This window comes from Balaenoptera musculus, chromosome 6 (assembly GCF_009873245.2).
Source record: "Balaenoptera musculus isolate JJ_BM4_2016_0621 chromosome 6, mBalMus1.pri.v3, whole genome shotgun sequence".
Lineage (NCBI taxonomy): Eukaryota > Metazoa > Chordata > Mammalia > Artiodactyla > Balaenopteridae > Balaenoptera > Balaenoptera musculus.
In genome coordinates this window covers 67,132,365-67,151,601 of record NC_045790.1, presented here as the reverse complement: position 1 = coordinate 67,151,601, position 19,237 = coordinate 67,132,365, and the positions used below count along the sequence as shown (strand labels likewise).

General features: G+C 35.0%; 1 protein-coding gene across 3 annotated transcripts in view; it reads right to left on the bottom strand.

The window, feature by feature from the left end:
- The window catches only part of SMC5 (structural maintenance of chromosomes 5), a 104,319-nt gene that overhangs the window by 75,496 nt on the left and 9,586 nt on the right, over positions 1 to 19,237 (bottom strand). For all 3 annotated transcript variants that reach the window (XR_005020235.1, XM_036854757.1, XM_036854758.1), the window contains exon 3: positions 14,586 to 14,638. Coding sequence is in view for 2 of the 3 variants with exons in the window: in XM_036854757.1 (XP_036710652.1) it covers positions 14,586 to 14,638 (53 nt within the window). In the remaining variant the exon portion in view is untranslated. The remainder of the gene's footprint in view (positions 1 to 14,585; positions 14,639 to 19,237) is intronic.

Here is a 19,237-nt window from a genome sequence, read left to right as displayed (position 1 = left end):
AAAGGGTAAACAAAATTGACATGTCTCTGGCCAGGCTCACCAAGAAGAAAAAAGAGAGAATCCAAATAAACAAAATAAGAAATGAAAAAGGAGAAATCTCAACCGATACTGCAGAAATACAAAAAACCATAAGAGAATACTATGAATAATTATATGCCAACAAAGTTGACAACCTGTAAGAAATGGACAACTTTCTAGAAACACAGAGCCCACCAAAACTGAATCAAGAAGAAAGATAATTTGAACAGATCTATCACTAGAGGTGAAATAGAATCTGTAATTAAAAAATAAAACAAAACAAAAAAACTCCCTACAAACAAAAGTCCAGGACCAGATGGCTTCACAGGCGAATTCTACCAAACATACAAAGATCATACTTATACTGATCCTTCTAAAACTCTTTCAAAAGACTGACGAGGAGGGAACACTCTCAAAGACATTCTATGAAGCCACCGTCACCCTAATACCAAAACCAGACAAAGACATCACCAAAAAAGAAAATTATAACGTCTTTGATTAGTACAGATGCAAAAGTTCTCAACAAAATATTAGCAAACCAAATCCAACAATACATAAAAAAGATCATACACCATGACCAAGTGGGATTCATCTCAAGTTCACAAGGATGATTCAATATATGCAAATCAATCAATGTTAATACACCACATTAACAAAACAAAAGTCGAAAACCACATCATCATCTCAATAGATACAGAAAAAGGATTTGACGAAATTCAACATCCATTCATGATGAAAACTCTTACCAAAGTGGGTATAGAGGGCACATATCTCGACATAATAAAAGTCATTTATGACAAACCCACAGCCAATATAATACTCAGTGGTGAAAAGCGGAAAGCCTTCTCACTAAAACCTGGAAGAAGACAAGGATCACCACTCTCAACTCTTCTATTCAACCTAGTATTGCAAGTCCTAGCCACAGCACTCAGAAAAGAAAAAGAAATAAAAAGTATCCAAATTGGAAGGGAAGAGGTAAAATATTTACTATATGTAGATGACATGATAGTATACATAGAAAACCCTAAGGACACCACACAAAAGCCACTAGATCTGATAAATGAAATCAGCAAAGTAGCAGAATACAAGATTAACATTCAGAAATCAGTTGCATTTCTTTATATTAACAATGAAATATTAGAAAGGGAATGTAAAAAAAAATCCCTTTAAAAATTGCACCAAAAAAAACCCTTAGGAATAAACCTGACCAAGGAGGTGAAAGACTTATATGCTGAGAACTATAAAACATTAATAAAGGAAATCAAAGAGGATTCAAAGAAATGAAAAGATATCCCATGCTCTTGGAGAGGAAGAATTAATATTGTTAAAACGGCCATCCTATCCAAAGCAATCTACAGATTTAATGCGATCCCTAGCAAGTCACCCATGACATTTTTCACATAACTAGAACAAATAATACAAACATTTATACGGAACCATAGAAGACCCAGAATTGCTAAAGGAATCCTGAGGAAAAAAAACAAAGCAGGAGGTATAACCCTCCCAGACTTCAGACAATACTACAAAGCTACAATAATCAAAACAGTGTGGTATTGGTACAAAAACAGACATATGGATCAGTGGAATAAAATAGAGAGCCCAGAAATAAACCCACACACCTACGGTCAATCTTTGACAAAGGAGGCAAGAATATAAAATGGGAAAAAGACAATCTCTTCAGCAAGTGGTACTGGAAAAGTTGGACAGTTGCATGTAAATCAATGAAGTTAGAACACACCCTCACACTATGCACAAAAACAAACTCAAAATAGCTTAAAGACTTAAATGTAAGACATGACACCATAAAACTACTAGAAGAGAGCATAGGCAAAACATTCTCTGACATAAATCGTACAAGTGTTTTCTTAGGTCAGCCTCCCAAGGCAATAGAAATAAAAACAAAAATAAACAAATGGGACCTAATCAAACTTACAAGCTTTTGCACAACAAAGGAAACCATAAACAAAATGAAAAGACAACCCACAGAATGAGAAAATATTTGCAAACAATGTGACTGACAAGGCCTTAACTTCCAAAATATACAAACAACTCATACAGCTCAATAACAAAAAGACAAACAACCCAATTGAAAAATGGACAGGAGACCTAAATAGATATTTCTCCAAAGAAGACATACAGATGGCCAGTAGGCACATGAAAAGATGTTCAACATCACTAATTATTAGAGTAAATGCAAACCAAAAGCACAACAAGGTACCACCTCATGCCGACCACAATGGCCATCATTAAAAAGTCTACAAATAAATGCTGGAGAGGGTGTGAAGAAAAGGGAACCCTCCTACACTGTTGGTAGGACTGTAATTTGGTACAGCCACTAAGGAAAACAGTATGGAGGTTCCTCAGAAAACTAAAAATAGAATTACCATATGATCCAGCAAGCCACTGCTGGGCATATATCTGGAGAAAACTATAATTCAAAAAGATATATGCACCCCAATGTTCAGAGCACTACCATTCACGATAGCTAAGACATGGAAACAACCTAAATGTCCATCGACAGATGAATGGATAAAGAAGACGTGGTATATATATACACAATGGAATACTACTCAGCCATAAAAAAGAACAGAATAATGTCATTTGCAGCAACATGGATGCAACTAGAGATTATCACACTAAGTAAGTCAGAAAGAGAAAGACAAATACCATATGATATCACTTATATGTGGAATCTAAAATATGGCACAAATGAACCTATCTACAAAACAGAAACAGACTCACAGTCATAGAGAACAGACCTGTGGTTGCCAAGGGGGAGGAGGGGTGGGAGAAGGATTGGCTGGGAATTTGGGGATAGTAGATGCAAACTATTACATCTAGAATGGATAAACAACAAGGTCCTACTGTACAGCACAGGGAACTATATCCAATCTCCTGGGATAATCCATAATGGAAAAGAATATAAAAAAGAAGGTATATATGTGTATAACTGAGTCACTTTGCTGTACAGCAGAAATTAGCACAACATTGTAAATCAACTATACTTTAATTAAAAAAAAAAAAAAAAAGAAACAAAAAGGAAAAAAGAAACCATCCCCAAAAGGCTATACTGTCACTGTGAGGGTAAACTAGAATTACTCCATTACCTCCACCACCACCATCACCCACAGCAAGGCAAACTTGCCTGTATCAAACTATGACTCGAACTGGAAATGAAGAAAAATTTTACCCTGAGAGTTACTAACCCCAAGTCACTCTCAAACAGATTTGTATCTTGAAGTTACATGACAGACGTAAGGAGGTTCAAAAACCCTCAAACTGAGAATTCTGTGTATTGAGATACTGGTTTAAAAGTATCCAATGATCTCTAATAGAAGTTAACAAAAATTCTCTCTGCAGGAATCTACCTTTATCATCAAAGAGTTTAACACAGATAAAGTTCCAAGAGAAAGGAGAAGCTCGCTGGAAACACACACGCAAGAAAACAAAGCTTCAAGAGTAAGAACTAGCAGAAATAGAAAGTAAAATCATATTGGAATCAAAGGACTCAAGTATAAATACGTTTATTATATTTTAAGAAATAAAAGATTGAAAATATAAATGATATGAAAAAGAACCAAAGAGAAATGGATCTAGAATGCAATGTAGACATAAAAAGATGAAAAATATGAAAGATGTTAAGAGACATGGATGACTAAGAAAGCCTAACATCTGTCTTGTAAGAGTTCTGGAAGGAAGGGAGGCCAAGAATGGGTCAGCGGCAGTATTTGGAGAAATAACAGATAAGAATTTTCCAAACTACAGATTTAAGAAGAAATCACAGCAAAATAAATAAAAAATAAATCCACACATAAATATATGTGAAACTATAAAACACCAAAAACAATTACTAACAAAGAAACTAAGATTAGATTCACAACAGAAGACAATAGAATACTTTGCATGTGCTGAGAAAAGATCTATCAGTGTAGAATTTTATATAAAGCAAGGACATCTTTCAAGATTTAGAGCAAGATATTTACAGACAAAAACCGAGTGTTAGAAGAGCTTCATTAAAGGAAACTTTAAAGAATGTCCTCTGGCAGAAAGTGATCCCAGAGGGAAGAAAACAAATGCAAGAAAGAATGAAAAGCAAGGCAAACAGAAAATATGTGGTGTAATTCTAAACAAACATTACAGTTTAAATTAATAATAGTTATTATGTCTTGAAGAGTTTAAGAAACAAGACAGAATTAAAGTAGCATATAAATTCAGAAAAAAAGTTATAAAAAGCACTCTAAGATATTTATTCAGTAGAAGATGAAAATTTAATTAAGTCTAGACTCTATTAAAGTATTTGTTAAAAATTCTAATAACCATTAAAACAAGAGAACAATGCATAATTTCCAAAACAATAAAAAAAGAAAAATTAACCAAACAAAAAAATCCAAATGAAGGCAAGAGAGGAAACAAATACTGAAAAGTGGGCCAAATTAAAGGCACAGAATAAGGCAGTAAAAATAAGTCCAGATGTATAAGTAATTACAATAAATGAACTGTATGTATTATTTAAAAGACTATATGAAAAACACCACCCAGCTATCCTTGTTTAAATAAGATAAAAAAGATATTAAAAACTTGAAATGAATGAAAGATAACCAGGAAAATATTTAAAGAGAAAGCTGCTAAGTACATTCATTAATAGCAAATTAAACAGATTCTAAAGCAAGAACCCTCGAAAGATGAAGAAATCAGCACATAACAATAAAGAATTCAATAATGTCCTGAAAATATATAAAGCAAAAATTGACAGAGAACAAGGGTAACTGATGAATCTACATAAAGGGATAGTGTAATACACTTTTCTCAGTAATTAAGGAATTGATCTGACAACTGCAATCAGCTAAAATACAGAAGATTTAGCAATATAACTAATAAGCTTGAACTAATGGACAAATACTGAACATTGCACATACAACAGCAGAATTCTCATTCTTTCAACCAAACAAGTAACAATTACAAAAGCTCAGTACAAGTAATAAGTCTCAACAAATTTCAAAGGATTGAGAACATAAAGACCATCTCTCTCTCTCTCTTTCTTTTACCACACTACTATCAAAGTGGAAATCAATACTAAAATATAACAGGAAAATCACTACATTAGAATCTGAAACAACTTTTAATTTATGAACTCAAAAAGAAAATGAAAAAAAACATTCACAACTGAAAAGTACGAAAACACAATATACCAAAATTTGGGAGATGGAACTAAAGCAATACTGAGAGGGAAATTTTTAACCTTAACTATTTATATCAGGGAAAAAACAAAAGACTGAAAATTAGTACAATAAATATCCATTTTAAGAAATTAGAACAAAAGAAACCAAAAGTTTAAAGAAAAATTAGTAAAGAGTAAAAATTAATGAAATAGAAAGCAATGATGTAAGACAGAAATAACAATGCAAAAAGTTAATTCATTAAAAAAGACTAATAAAACTAACAAATCAATTTTTTCCAAATCATGAAAAAAACATGAATGAAAGAGGGGAATACAACTACAGAAGACACTTAGATAATATATATTATATATGAGACAACATAATACAAATTTAATAAAGTTACATAAGAAGCTATTATTCAGCCCAATAAAATTAAAAGCTAAGACGAAAAATTCTTTTAGCAAAGTATAAACTACCATGATGATTCAAGAAATAGAAAAACTAAATAATCCATTATCATTAATTAAATTAAATCAATAGTTAAAAAATTAAAAAACAAAAAAACTCGAGGCCCAGATGATTTTATCAGTAAGTTTAACCAAACCTTCAAACAACAAATATTTCACAAACAAAATACAGATGTAAAAATCCTAAATAAAACATTAGAAAAGCAAATCTAGCAATGCAAAAATTATGACTATACTGCATTTATTCTAAGAATGCAAAACTGGGTGAATATCAGGAAATTAACTGAATTTAACAATTAAAATAATATGATCAATTCAATAGATGCTGATAAAATTCATTAGCTAGTCATAATTAAAAGAACACCAAATCAGGAACAAAAAGTAAATGGTATCAAGGAACCAAGTAAGTGGTATCTTCCAAAGTCCTACAACAAATACCTCATTTCACTCCAGCCACACTACCATTTTTCTGTTCCTCAGAAACAACAAATTTAATTCTGCCCTAGATCCTGAGCACAAACTATTCCATCTGCCTGGAATACTCTACTCCCAGTTCTTATGGTTCTCATTTAGTTCTCAACTCATGAATATTCTCAACAGGCCTTTCCTGAACATTCAACAGAAATAAATAAAAGCACCACCTCCCCTAAACCTTGCCAAGGCCTACAATGAGCTAAATCTAATTTAAGTTCTTTGTCTTCATTTTACTCGACCTATCAGCAACACTGGACATGTATCACTCCCTCCTCCTCAAGCCATCGAGCCATTCAAAGTACTGCTTTCCAGGTGCTATATTCTTCTGACTCACTAGCATTCCTCCCAGTTTCCTTTCCCTATATTCAGCCTCTAAATGCTGCAGTACAACAGGGTCTAGCTCTTAGACTTCTTTGCTTTGTATCTTCTCCCTTGGAGATTTCAATCACCCTACTGCCAACTCCCCAAATGCATTATCTTTGGCCCAGACTTCTCGCCAAACGACAGGTTAAAAAATCCAATTGCCCATTCAACATTTCTACCTGAATGGCTATATAGGCATCTCAAACTTTACTCTTTATTTTACTGACCCTGAAAAGCATCAGTTTTTGTTATTGTTCTTTTCCATCTTAACATTTCTGAAACTGGGTTGCGCATTTCAAACCGTGTCATAGTTCAATTGGAAGCTGCATTTTACAAATGCTGCCATCTTAATTTGATGAAATATAATTTACTCCAAAATGAGCTTCTGATCTTACCCTAAAACATACTGATGCAGGTTTCATTACCTCAGCTAACAGAAACTCCACTCTTAAGCATGCCAGATTATCTATATATGTACATGTCCTCTTTGATGCCTCTCTTTCACACCCTATATTCAATTTGTGAGCAAATCCCAAGCTATTTTAATTTCTCTTAAGGTTATTACATTCATCACTACATTGGTATCCTTGCTTTTGCCTCTGTTTTCTATTTTTCACACAGCAACCTAAATGGTCTGGTTAAAATTTAAGTTAGATTATGTCACCTCTCTCCTCAAATCCTGGTGGCTTCCCATCTTATTCAAAATAAATGCAAATTCCTTACATTGGTCCACAAGGCCTTATGAGCTGGCTCCCTCCCTGATATTTTCAGAACTTACCTTTTCCTGTTCAATGCAATCCAGTGACTCTAGGTACCACTTCAGAGTCTTAGCATTAACAGATTCCTCTACCTGAAATGCTGTTTCTCCAAATATCTCCATGCTCATCCCCTTATTCTCTTCAAGTCTTTGTTCAAATACTTTCTCAGTGAGAACTTTCCTGATCACCTTATTCAATACTGTAATTTCCACTCTAGCATTCCCTATGTTCTCTTCCTGCCTCTACTTTTTTACATAGTGCTTATCACCATCTAACATATTTTATTATCTATTTGTTTATGTCTCCTCTTCGCCTCTAACCATAAATTCCATGATGGCAGAATGCTGTATCCCCCAATGAACTAATAAATATTTGAAAAATGATTGCATAAATGCATGTCAGAGACTATTTTATCCACCGTTGCCTTCAATGGATATGTGGTCAGTTAATGCATCCGTTCAACAGCAATGACAATTCCAACAACTAATAATGAGCCATTTTATGTCTGGTACTCTCAAAGCCACATGGACCCTAATGGAACAAGAGAGCACAACATAACCATGTTGAGTATGGGGAAAGGGAAACCTCCCCTTGTGCCAGACTTGGTAACAGAACTCTGGTTAATAGTCACTGGTTAGATTATTAGAGCAAGTAGCTACTGCACACCAAGTAGTTAACCTCTTTAGATAACTAAGAAGACAACTGGGCTTTGGTGATTCAGAGTAGAAAGTCAGGAGTGCTTAAGATCTGTAGCCATCCATAATGGACTTTTGAAACTTAAATATTAATACTTCCTCTGTATTTTATAAATATACCTGGCTGAGTAAACTTTTTCAGTTTCAATATCTAAGAAACCATTGTGATTCATCAATGGTACCAAGGCTAACCCAGGAGTATCTTTGGCAACAGGCATACCTCAGAGACACTGCGGGTTTGGTTCCAGACCACCACAATAGAGTGAATACTGTGATAAAGTGCGTCACACGAATTTTTCGGTTTCCTAGTACTTATAAAAGTTGTTTACACTATACTGTAGTCTACTAAGTGTGCAACAGCATTACATATAAAACAACAATGTACCTACCTTAATTAAAAATACTTTATTCCTAAAAAATGTTAACCATCATTTGACAATGCGGGGTTGCCACAAATCTTCAATTTGTAAAAAAACAAAAACAAAAACAAAACACAGTATCTGCAAAGCACAATGAAATGAGGTATGCTTGTATTTTTTAAAATTGAGATATAATTCACATATCATACAATCTACCATTTTAAAGTGTACAATTTGATGGTTTTTAAAAAAATGGTGGTAAAATGTATAAAATTTACTAGTTTAACCATTTTCAGGTATACAGTTGAAAGACTGTGTGCATCAACAATGGTTTTTAAATGCATTCACAAGGTTGTGCAACCATCACCACCATCTAATTCCAGAATATTTTCATCTCCCAAAAGAGAAGCCCATACCTGTTAAACCAATCACTCCCCATTCTTTCCTCCCCTCATACCCCAGCTACCACTAATCTATTTTCTGTCTCTATGGATTTGCTTATTCTGGACATTTCATATAAATGGAATCATGCAATATGTATTCTTTTGTGTCTAGCTTCTTTCACCAAGCATTATCTTCTCAAGGTTTACCCATGTTATAGGGTCTATCAGTACTTCAATCCTTTTTACGGCTCAATAAAATGTCATTGTATGGATATATCACATTCTGTTTACCCATTTATCAGGTGATATACATTTGAGTTATTCATAATTTTCATTATTAAAATTAGGAAAAAGCTACTTTTGTGTCAATGAGCAATCAATCTCTACAATAGTGACTGGACCAAAGAATATTTGTATTTAATATTTGATAGATGCTGCCGAATAGGATATAGTGCCTATACTCCCACAAACAGTGCACAACAGGATTCACTTTCCTATACCTTCATATGACTGAATTTTATTTTAAAAATTTTCTAAGCTGAGAAGAAAAGAATCCTCACCTTGATTTCCTTGCTAACTATAGGTGTAGCCTCTTTTTATACTTACTGGCCATTTACTTTTTATTAAATTTCTTTGCTTATTTTCTACTAAGTTGTTTATAATTTTTACTGACTTGATGAAACATTGGTATTTTGGTAATTTTGAGACATGTACATGCTATCTGTACTGAAAATGTTTCCTCCCATCTGTCACTCATTTTTAACTATGGCACCATTATATTTAGCTAGATTTCTATGGAGCCTAAATTTCTTATTTTCCTTTATTTGTTTATTTTTTTCGAGGCAAGGCTTTATTGGGTCTAATGCTGCAGCATAAGGGGGTGAAAACAAGAGTCAGGTGCCCATGCTCACTCCACAAGAGGAACTGCTTGGGTCCTTAAAATGGGTAACAACAGGGGCAGGTACGTGGGTTGGGCAGGAGGTACAGCTTAGGTAACCTGCCCACTGCCTTGGTGGTGCTTTGTGCAGGGATTATGCACAGTGCCCTGCTTTTGCTCCTGGCACCTCAACTGGTTTGTGGCTTTTTTGTATCTTATTGTTCATAACTGCCCCAACTGCCATGTGTGCAGTTATTTTTAGTCCCTTACAGTTTCTTTGTATTCTGTTGTTTCAGGGGAAGTTTGTCCAGGTTCAAGTGCTCTGGTTAAAGGGTCCCAGGTCCCAGCCTATCTCAAGTGGAGACCTGCTGTTCTCAGCCTAGCTTTCCATGTGGTTTGGCAGAGGCCATGTAGTTCCAGTCACCAAAGCCTTCTCTTCCTTAGAGCTCTTCCTATCTTCCTTTATATGGTTATTGGCTATCCTGTTCTACTTAGACAGGCTTCTCCCTTTCCTGAGATTTAAAAAATATTCTACATTTTTCCCTATCATTTTCAAAGTTACATATTTTTTTCACTCAGCCTTTAACACATCGAGATTCTATTTATGTACAGGGTGCCTGATAAAGCTCTATATTTATCCATTTTAAAAATTAACAGCTAATTATTTCAACTCAATTTGAGTAATTTATACCCGATGCTTAAATTGCCACCTTTACAATAAATTAAATTTTTATGAGGAAAACATAGGAAGAACACTCTTTGACATAAATCACAGCAAGATCTTTTTTGATCTACCTCCTAGAGTAATGGAAATAAAAAGAAAAATAAACAAATGGGACCTAATGAAACTTAAAAGTTTTTGCACAGCAAAGGAAACTACAAACAAGACAAAAAGACAACCCTCAGAATGGGAGAAAATATTTGCAAATGAATAAACGGACAAAGGATTAATCTCCAAAATATATAAACAGCTCATGCAGCTCAATATTAAAAAAACAAACAACCCAACCAAAAATGGGCAGAAGACCTAAATAGACATTTCTCCAAAGAAGTCATATAGATGACCAAGAAGCACATGAAAAGCTGCTCAACATCACTAATCATTAGAGAAATGCAAATCAACACTACAATGAGGTATCACCTCACACCAGTTAGAATGGGCATCATCAGAAAATCTACAAACAACAAATGCTGGAGAGGGTGTGGAGAAAAGGGAACCCTCTTGCACTGTTGGTGGGAATGTAAATTGATACAGCCACTATGGAGAACAGTATGGAGGTTCCTTAAAAAACTAAAAATAGAATTACCATATGACCCAGCAATCCCACTACTGGGCATATACCCAGAGAAAATCATAATTCAAAAAGACCCATGCACCCCAATGTTCATTGCAGCACTATTTACAATAGCCAGGACATGGAAGCAACCTAAATGCCCATTGACAGATGAATGGATAAAGAAGACGTGGTACATATACACAATGGAGTAATACTCAGCCACAAAAAGGAACGAAATTGGGTCATTTGTAGAGACGTGGATGGATCTAGAGACTGTCATACAGAGTGAAGTAAGTCAGAAAGAGAAAAACAAATATCGTATATTAACGCACGTATGTGGAACCTAGAAAATGGTACAGATGAACCGGTTTGCAGGGCAGAAATTGAGACAGATGTAGAGAACAAACGTATGGACACCAAGGAGGGGAAAGTGGTGGTGGGGTGGGGGTGGTGGTGTGATGAATTGGGAGATTGGGATTGACATGTATACACTAATATGTATAAAATGGATAACTAATAAGAACCTGCTGTATAAAAAAATAAATAAAATTCAAAAAAAAATTCTTATATACATTTAGAACTGTTCCTATTTTCTCCATTCTGCTCCTCTAATTTTCTGTACGAATACCATACTATCAACAGCTTTATTAACTAGACAGCCACATGTAAAAGAATGAAATCAGAACATTCTCTAACACCATATATAAAAATAAACTCAAAATGGATTAAAGACCTAAATGTAAGGCCGGATACTATAAAACTCTTAGAGGAAACCATAGGCAGAACACTCTTTGACATAAATCACAGCAGTATCTCTTTTGGACCCACCTCCTAAAGTAATGAAAATAAAAACAAAAATAAACAAACGGGACCTAATGAAACTTAAAAGCTTTTGCACAGCAAAGGAAACCATAAACAAAACGCAAGGACAACACACAGAATGGGAGAAAATATCTGCAAACAAAGCGACCAACAAGGGATTAATCTCCAAAATACACAAACAGCTCATGCAGTTCTGTATCAAAAAAACAACCAACCCAATCAAAAAATGGGCAGAAGATCCAAATAGACATTTCTCCAAAGAAGACATACAGATGGCCAAAAAGCATATGAAAAGAGCTCAACATCACTAATTATTAGAGAAATGCAAATCAAAACTACAATGAGGTATCACTTCACACGGGTCAGAATGGCCATCATCAAAAAGTCAACAAACAATAAATGCTGGAGAGGGTGTGGAGAAAAGGGAACCCTCCTACACTGTTGGTGGGAATGTAAATTGGCACAGCCACTATAGCGAACAGTAAGTAGGTTCCTTAAGAAACTAAAAATAGAATTACCATATGCTCCAACAATTACCATACATCCCACTCCTGGGCATATATCCAGAGAAAACCATACATGCACATTTGAAAAGATACATGCACCCCAATGTTCACTGCAGCACTATTTACAATAGCCAAAACATGGAAGCAACCTAAATGTCCATTGACAGAGAAATGGATAAAGATGATGTGGTACCTATATGCAATGGAACATTACTCAGCCATAAAAAAGAATAAAATAATGCCATTTGCAGCAACATGGATGGACCTAGAGATAATCATACTAAGTGAAGTAAGTCAGACAGAGAAAGACAAATATCACTTTTATGTGGAATCTAAAAAAAATGATACAAATGAACTTATTTGCAAAACAGAAACAGACTCACAGATTTCGAAAGCAGACTTGGGATTGTGGGGTGGGGGTGGGGGACTTGGAAAGAGATAAATTAGGAGTTTGGGATTAACATATACACACTACTATATATAAAACAGATAATCAACAGGGACCTACTGTACAGCACAGGGAAATCTACTCAATATTTTGTAATAACCTATATGGGAAAAGAATCTGAAAAAGAATGGATATATGTATATGTATAACTGAATGACTTTGCTATACACCTGAAACTAACACAACATTGTAAATCAACTATACTCCAATATAAAATAAAAATTAAATTTTAAAAAAAGCCTTATTTTACACTTTAACATCTGTTACATAAATGTCTTATTCATGATTCTACTTTTCAAGACCTCTTGGGTTTATTCTTCCCGATGAACTTTATAATCAACTTATAAATTTACCTGTTGAGACTCTTATTGGAATTATATCAAATTTATACATTAGCTTGGAAAGGACTGACATGTTAATGGTGACTACAAATTTATATATATATATATATATTTTTTTTTTAAATAGCTACTTTATTTATTTATTTATTTATTTTTAGCTGTGTTGGGTCTTCGTTTCATGCGAGGGCTTCCTCTAGTTGTGGCAAGTGGGGGCCACTCTTCATCGCGGTGCGCGGGCCTCTCACTATCGCGGCCCCTCCCGTTGTGGGGCACAGGCTCCAGACGCGCAGGCTCAGCAGTTGTGGCTCACGGGCCCAGTTGCTCCGCGGCATGTGGGATCTTCCCAGACCAGGGCTCGAACCCGTGTCCCCTGCATTAGCAGGCAGATTCTCAACCACTGCGCCACCAGGGAAGCCCTAAATTTATATTTTTAGAACATAATATGCTTCTCCATTTATTCAGGTCTCAGTTTTGTATCCTTCAGTAAAATACCACCATTATATTTTAATAAGTTGAGTATAACCTCTTTAACTGTTTTCTTCCATGTGTGCCTATTTCTCATCTCTACATAAATTCTAAACTTTTCAACAATTTTTGAATAAAGATCACTTCCTCATTTCCTATAAAATAAGGCTATTAGATAATCTTTAAGAGCTATTTCAGCTAAGAAAATTCAATAACTTTCTATAAACTCTCCAAAAAACAACACTCTAAAAACCACCTAAGGGATGTGCATATTCATATATAAAAGACAAAGTATCTGCACCAAGGATGGTCAACTGGTTTCATCTTGAAGAGTAACTCTCATCCATCAGAAATGGCTACCAAGAGTGGTAAACTGAGAACATCTAGGTTTAAGGGAAAAGAACACCATAATGAATTATCAATTTCTACCATGAGGGAGGGAATGGAAAATGGTGACATAAATGCCCAGTATCTGCCATACATGAAGTTCACCAAACTACTAACAGTGGTCGTTTCTGGAAGTGGAATTATGGCAAGAAGGCTTTCATCTTTTTACACTCCTACACTGTTTGCATTTTTTTTTTTTAAACAAGTGAATATTTTGCTTTCAAAATCAGAAAAAAGAAAGCTTAAGTTTGTAAAAAATACTGCAACTTCTTAATGAATATTTAATAGTGGTATATTTCTATTTCATTATCTCCCATAAATTTCTAATTTCCTTAAGAATTTTTCCAGAAGAAAGTTCTTACAATTCAGGCTTTAAAAGATGCATTAAGGGACTTCCCTGGTGACGCAGTGGCTAACACTCCATGCTCCCAACGCAGGGGGCCAGGATTCAACCCCCGGTTGGGGAACTAGATCCCACATGCACACCGCAACTAAGAGCCCATATGCCACAACTAAGGAACCCGCCTGCCGCAACTAAGACCCGGCACAACCCAAATAAATAATAAATAAATAAATATTTTTAAAAAAAGATGCATTAAAAAAACCAAAAACAAAACAAAAAACCAACAAAACTTACTTGTCTGGATAAAGTATCCCTTAAATATTATTCCCAATATCTATGCCATAATACTGTATTATTACTCTTGACTAAAGTCATCAGGAAAGCATGAACATAAACGAAGAAATTATGTAGGAAAATGTGGTTTTAGCGCTTTTAACACTTACAATTCAATTTCAACCATGCCTTTGGAACATCCTCTCTTCACAAAAAAGCCAACCTAAGATATAAGAAAGACAAAGTGAGCTGTGTGGTGACATTCCCAGGTTAACAATGAGCAATTTAGCAAAGTCATTATTATTTGTCAGATTCTTTCAATAACTACTCTATTCATTCCCATCACTTTCTAATTGTACCCTTCCCAGATTTAGACTCCTCCATTGGTTCACTCACAGATAGTAATCATCTAAGTTACCATTTACTGAACCTTCTATGTGCCTAATAGCCTCTTACAAAGTTCATGACAGAGCCAGTAAGTAGTGCAGAGCAAGGATCTGAGCCCAGGTAGCCCAGCTCCAGACTCTGGGTACCTCTATGGAGTTGCATAGATTAAATATTATTAACCATCACTCTAAAAGTACTCATCCTGTTATTAATTACGATACACCTACCACCAAGCACTTAAAAAAAAGAGCAATACACATAGTAAATACAATTTAGGTAAGTACAATTTACATAGTATAATAGACATATTTAAGCTAGTTTCTATATATTTGAGCATAAGTATGAAAAAAGACCCTGGGCCTAAAAAAATCAGATTGGATCTTAAATTAGACTATAAGTAAGTAAAGCTAAAAAAAGGCAGAAAATGCACCTTGCAAATAATTGTCTTTTTAATAGTGGCAATGACAGTGATGATGACAATTATAACCACAACAGTTAACATTTATTAAGCATTACTAAATGTTTCTGTGGTAAGCACTTTATATACAATTTTCTCATTTAATACTTATGAGCAAAGTTATGAGCTATATGTTATATCCATTTTATAGATTATGAAACTGAAACCCAGAAATATGAAAAAGCCTGTTCCTGTAACAAGAAAGTACAGCTAAATGATCAAGAGTACAGGCTTTACCATGTCTAGTTCAAATCTCAAGTCTGCCATATACAAGCTGTTTGACCTTAACCAGGTTACTTAACTTCTGTTTCAGTTTCTTCACAGATAGGGAAAACAATGGCATTTTTGTAGGAGTGGGTCGACTGCTCATTAGCTTGCAACAATTAAAATACTTGGTACCAAATGGAAGAAAAGATCAGGAGGAAGTTTTTATTATAAAGTATCCGTACAGGTGGTACAGAACATGCTTGTACTAAATTTTTATGTTAGCATTTAAATAGAAATACAACACTAAAAAGTTTTGCTAAGAACTTGGACATCCCCTAAACACATCTATGGATACACAACGGTCTGCAATCTGTCATCTAAGAAACACTGCACTGCACTCCACAGCTTCCTTTAAAAAGCCTACCACTCAAGGGTGAGGAGAAATGTGTCTTCTTTATGACACAAATAAATAGAAGATTGGTGAATATTGTTACAGCCCAATCCATTCTGACCATACAGCCCTTGGAGTACAATCCAGCAGACCATTACACAGAGATAAGGATTTAATAAATGATTTCTGAAAATTACATATCAGGAATTCCCTGGCGGTCCAGTGGTTAGGACTCTGTGCATTCACTGCCAGCGGCCGGGGTTCGATCCCTGGTCAGGGAACTAAAATCCCACAAGCCGAGCAGTGGGCGGTGCGGTCACAAAACAGACAAAACTACGTATCAATATTTATAAAAATCTGAGTCGGTCCTTGGAAATTATCTACTCCAACCCCTGTTCTTTGAAATAAAGAAAAACTGAGTTCCAGACAAGTGACTAAGGTTACAAAGCCAATCATTAATAAAACAGTATCTTTTCTACCTCATAAATGCCTCCCACAGAGCATTAAAAAAATCATATTTTGAATAGGTTATTTATAATCATAAGGGGTATATAACTCAATCTTGTAACCTACATTAAATTTTAAGCCTGGCTAAGAAACCTGTAATATCATTTTGATAATATCGCAATATTTACAACAGTTTTAGAAAAATGAATCATTTCAAGTTTTAAAAATATTTTACAGTGAAGTAACAACTAAACTTTTAGACTTTTTAAAAAAAATTTGTTTTATTTATTTTTGGCTGCTTTGGGTCTTCGTTGCTGCGCATGGGCTTTCTCTAGTTGCAGTGAGCAGGGGCTACTCTTTGTTGTGGTGTGTGGGCTTCTCATTGCGGTGGCTTCTCTCGTTGTGGAGCACGGGCTCTAGGTGCGTGGGCTTCAGTAATTGTGGCACGCAGACTCAGTAGTTGTGGCGCACGGGCTTAGTTGCTCTGCGGCATGTGGGATCTTCCCAGACCAGGGATCGAACCCATGTCCCTTGCATTGGCAGGTGGATTCTTAACTACCGTGCCACCAGGGAAGCCAAGCCCCTAGACTTTCTTTTTAAAACATTTTTTATGTGAAATACATACCAAACAGTAAATACGAACTTCATGCACTGTTTAAGAAATAACAAAACAACCATGTATCTACCTATTTAAGGAACTGATCACTACCAGTGTATCTGACATTCCTTAACTCACGCCAATTACGTCCTTCTCTCTCGACAAATGTAATCTCTAAATTGATTTGCTGATAATTCTTTCGCTTTTATTTTTACTGTATAAATCTCCAAATATTAAATATATATTTGACCATTCCAGAAACAAATTCACATTACATGTATTTTTCTGTGATGGCATTTTTCCTTAAAATTATGTTTTTGAGGGGTTTCCCTGGTGGCGCAGTGGTTGAGAATCTGCCTGCCAATGCAGGGGACACGGGTTCGAGCCCTGGTCTGGGAAGATCCCACATGCCGCGGAGCAACTGGGCCCGTGAGCCACAACTACTGAGCCTGCGCGTCTGGAGCCTGTGCTCCGCAACAAGAGAGGCCGCGACACTGAGAAGCCCGTGCACCACGATGAAGAGTGGCCCCCACTTGCCGCAACTAGAGAAAGCCCTCGCACAGAAACGAAGACCCAACACAGCCAAAAATAAAATAAATTTTAAAAAAAAAATTATGTTTTTGAGATTTAACCAATGAGCCAAAGTTTGCTTTTACTGTCATATAATATTCAATTTTATTTGACTATACTAGAATTTATTGCAAACAATACTTCTATAAATATTTCCATAATTTCACCTAGTATAAATGGACACAAGCTTACTAAGGTACCTAGAAGTAGAATTTTTGAGGGACTGGATATAGGCATTTACAGATTTACTAGGTAATGCCATATTTTCCAAGGGGGTGTACAAATTCATATTCCCACCAAGAATGCATCAGAGTTCCCACTGCTTTATATCCTTATAAGCCACATGGCACCACAAGAATTTTTGTGAGTCTAATGGATATACCATGCCAGGGTTAATTCGTGTTTCTCTGATAATTAATGAAGCTGAGCATATTTTCATGTATTTACTGGCTGTTTGGGGTGCCTCTTCTGTGAGACATCTGAGCATATCTTTTGCTCATTTATCTTCTGAGTTGCCATTATTTTGATTATGTAGTCTGGATACCAATCTTGTTATATGTGCTATATATACCTTCTCTCATTTGTGACTAGTCTTTTCTCTACAAGGTGTCTTCTGATGAACAAAAAAGTTCCTTAATTTTACTGTAGTTGAATTTATCAACCTTTCCTTTGCAGTCTATATTTTTGTTTAAGAAATTCTTCTTTAACCTGAAGTCACAAAGGTATTTTCTTCTACTACCAATCTTTTCTAGAAACTTTCTGGTCAATCACATTTAGATCTTTAATCTATCTGGAACTGATTTTTGTTAAAGTGTGAGGAAAGGACTCAATTTCATTTTTTCCTATACCGATAACCAACTGTCTCAGTACTATTTATTCATCTCTTCTCCACTCATCCACAATGTCAGTTGTCATAAATCAAGTTTTTACTAATCATGGCTTTGTATCTGGGCTCTTTATTCTGTCACATCACACTAGTCTATCCTACACCAACACCACAATGTCTTAATTTACTGTAATTTTGTATTGTCTTGATATCTGATAGGCAAGTTTTTCCATTTTGTCCTATTTCTTTAGAAGTATCTTAACTATTTTTGGCCCTTTGTTCTTCCACCTAAATTTTAGAGTCAGCTTGTAATTTGTATAGACAGTATAGGGATTTTGACTGGAATGACAATGAATATGTAGAAGAATGACATTTTTATATTAGATCTTCTTGTCCGTTAATACAGTGCATCTCTCTAAACTTCAATGTTTTTAAATAAAAATTGTAATTTCTGCATATAGGTCTTACATGTCTTTTATTAATTTACTGCTATGAAACTTGTACTTTTGTGGCTATAATATCCATTTTTAATTGCATTTTCTGTTCTTTGTTAGTATATAGAAAGGCAATTGATTTTTGTTATACAACTTTTTTCGGGGGGGGGTCTCAGTTTTTATTTCTAATCTGATAATTATTTTTAAGTTTATTATTAATTCTAATCAATAGATATAACTCACAGAAACAAAAGGCTTTGGAGTCCTCAGTAAGTTAAAGAATGTAAAAAGGTCCTTGCCTTAGTCTGGGCTTCTATAACAAAAATACCACAGACTGGGTGGCTTTAACATTTATTTCTCACAAATCTGAAGGTTAGGATGTCCAAGATCAAGGTGGCTACAGATTCAGTGTCTGTGTTATACAATCTTATATCTAGTAATCCTGATAAATTTGCATACTGATCCATCAGGAGGCTTATCTGGAGTTTCTCTGTGGTTTTTATGC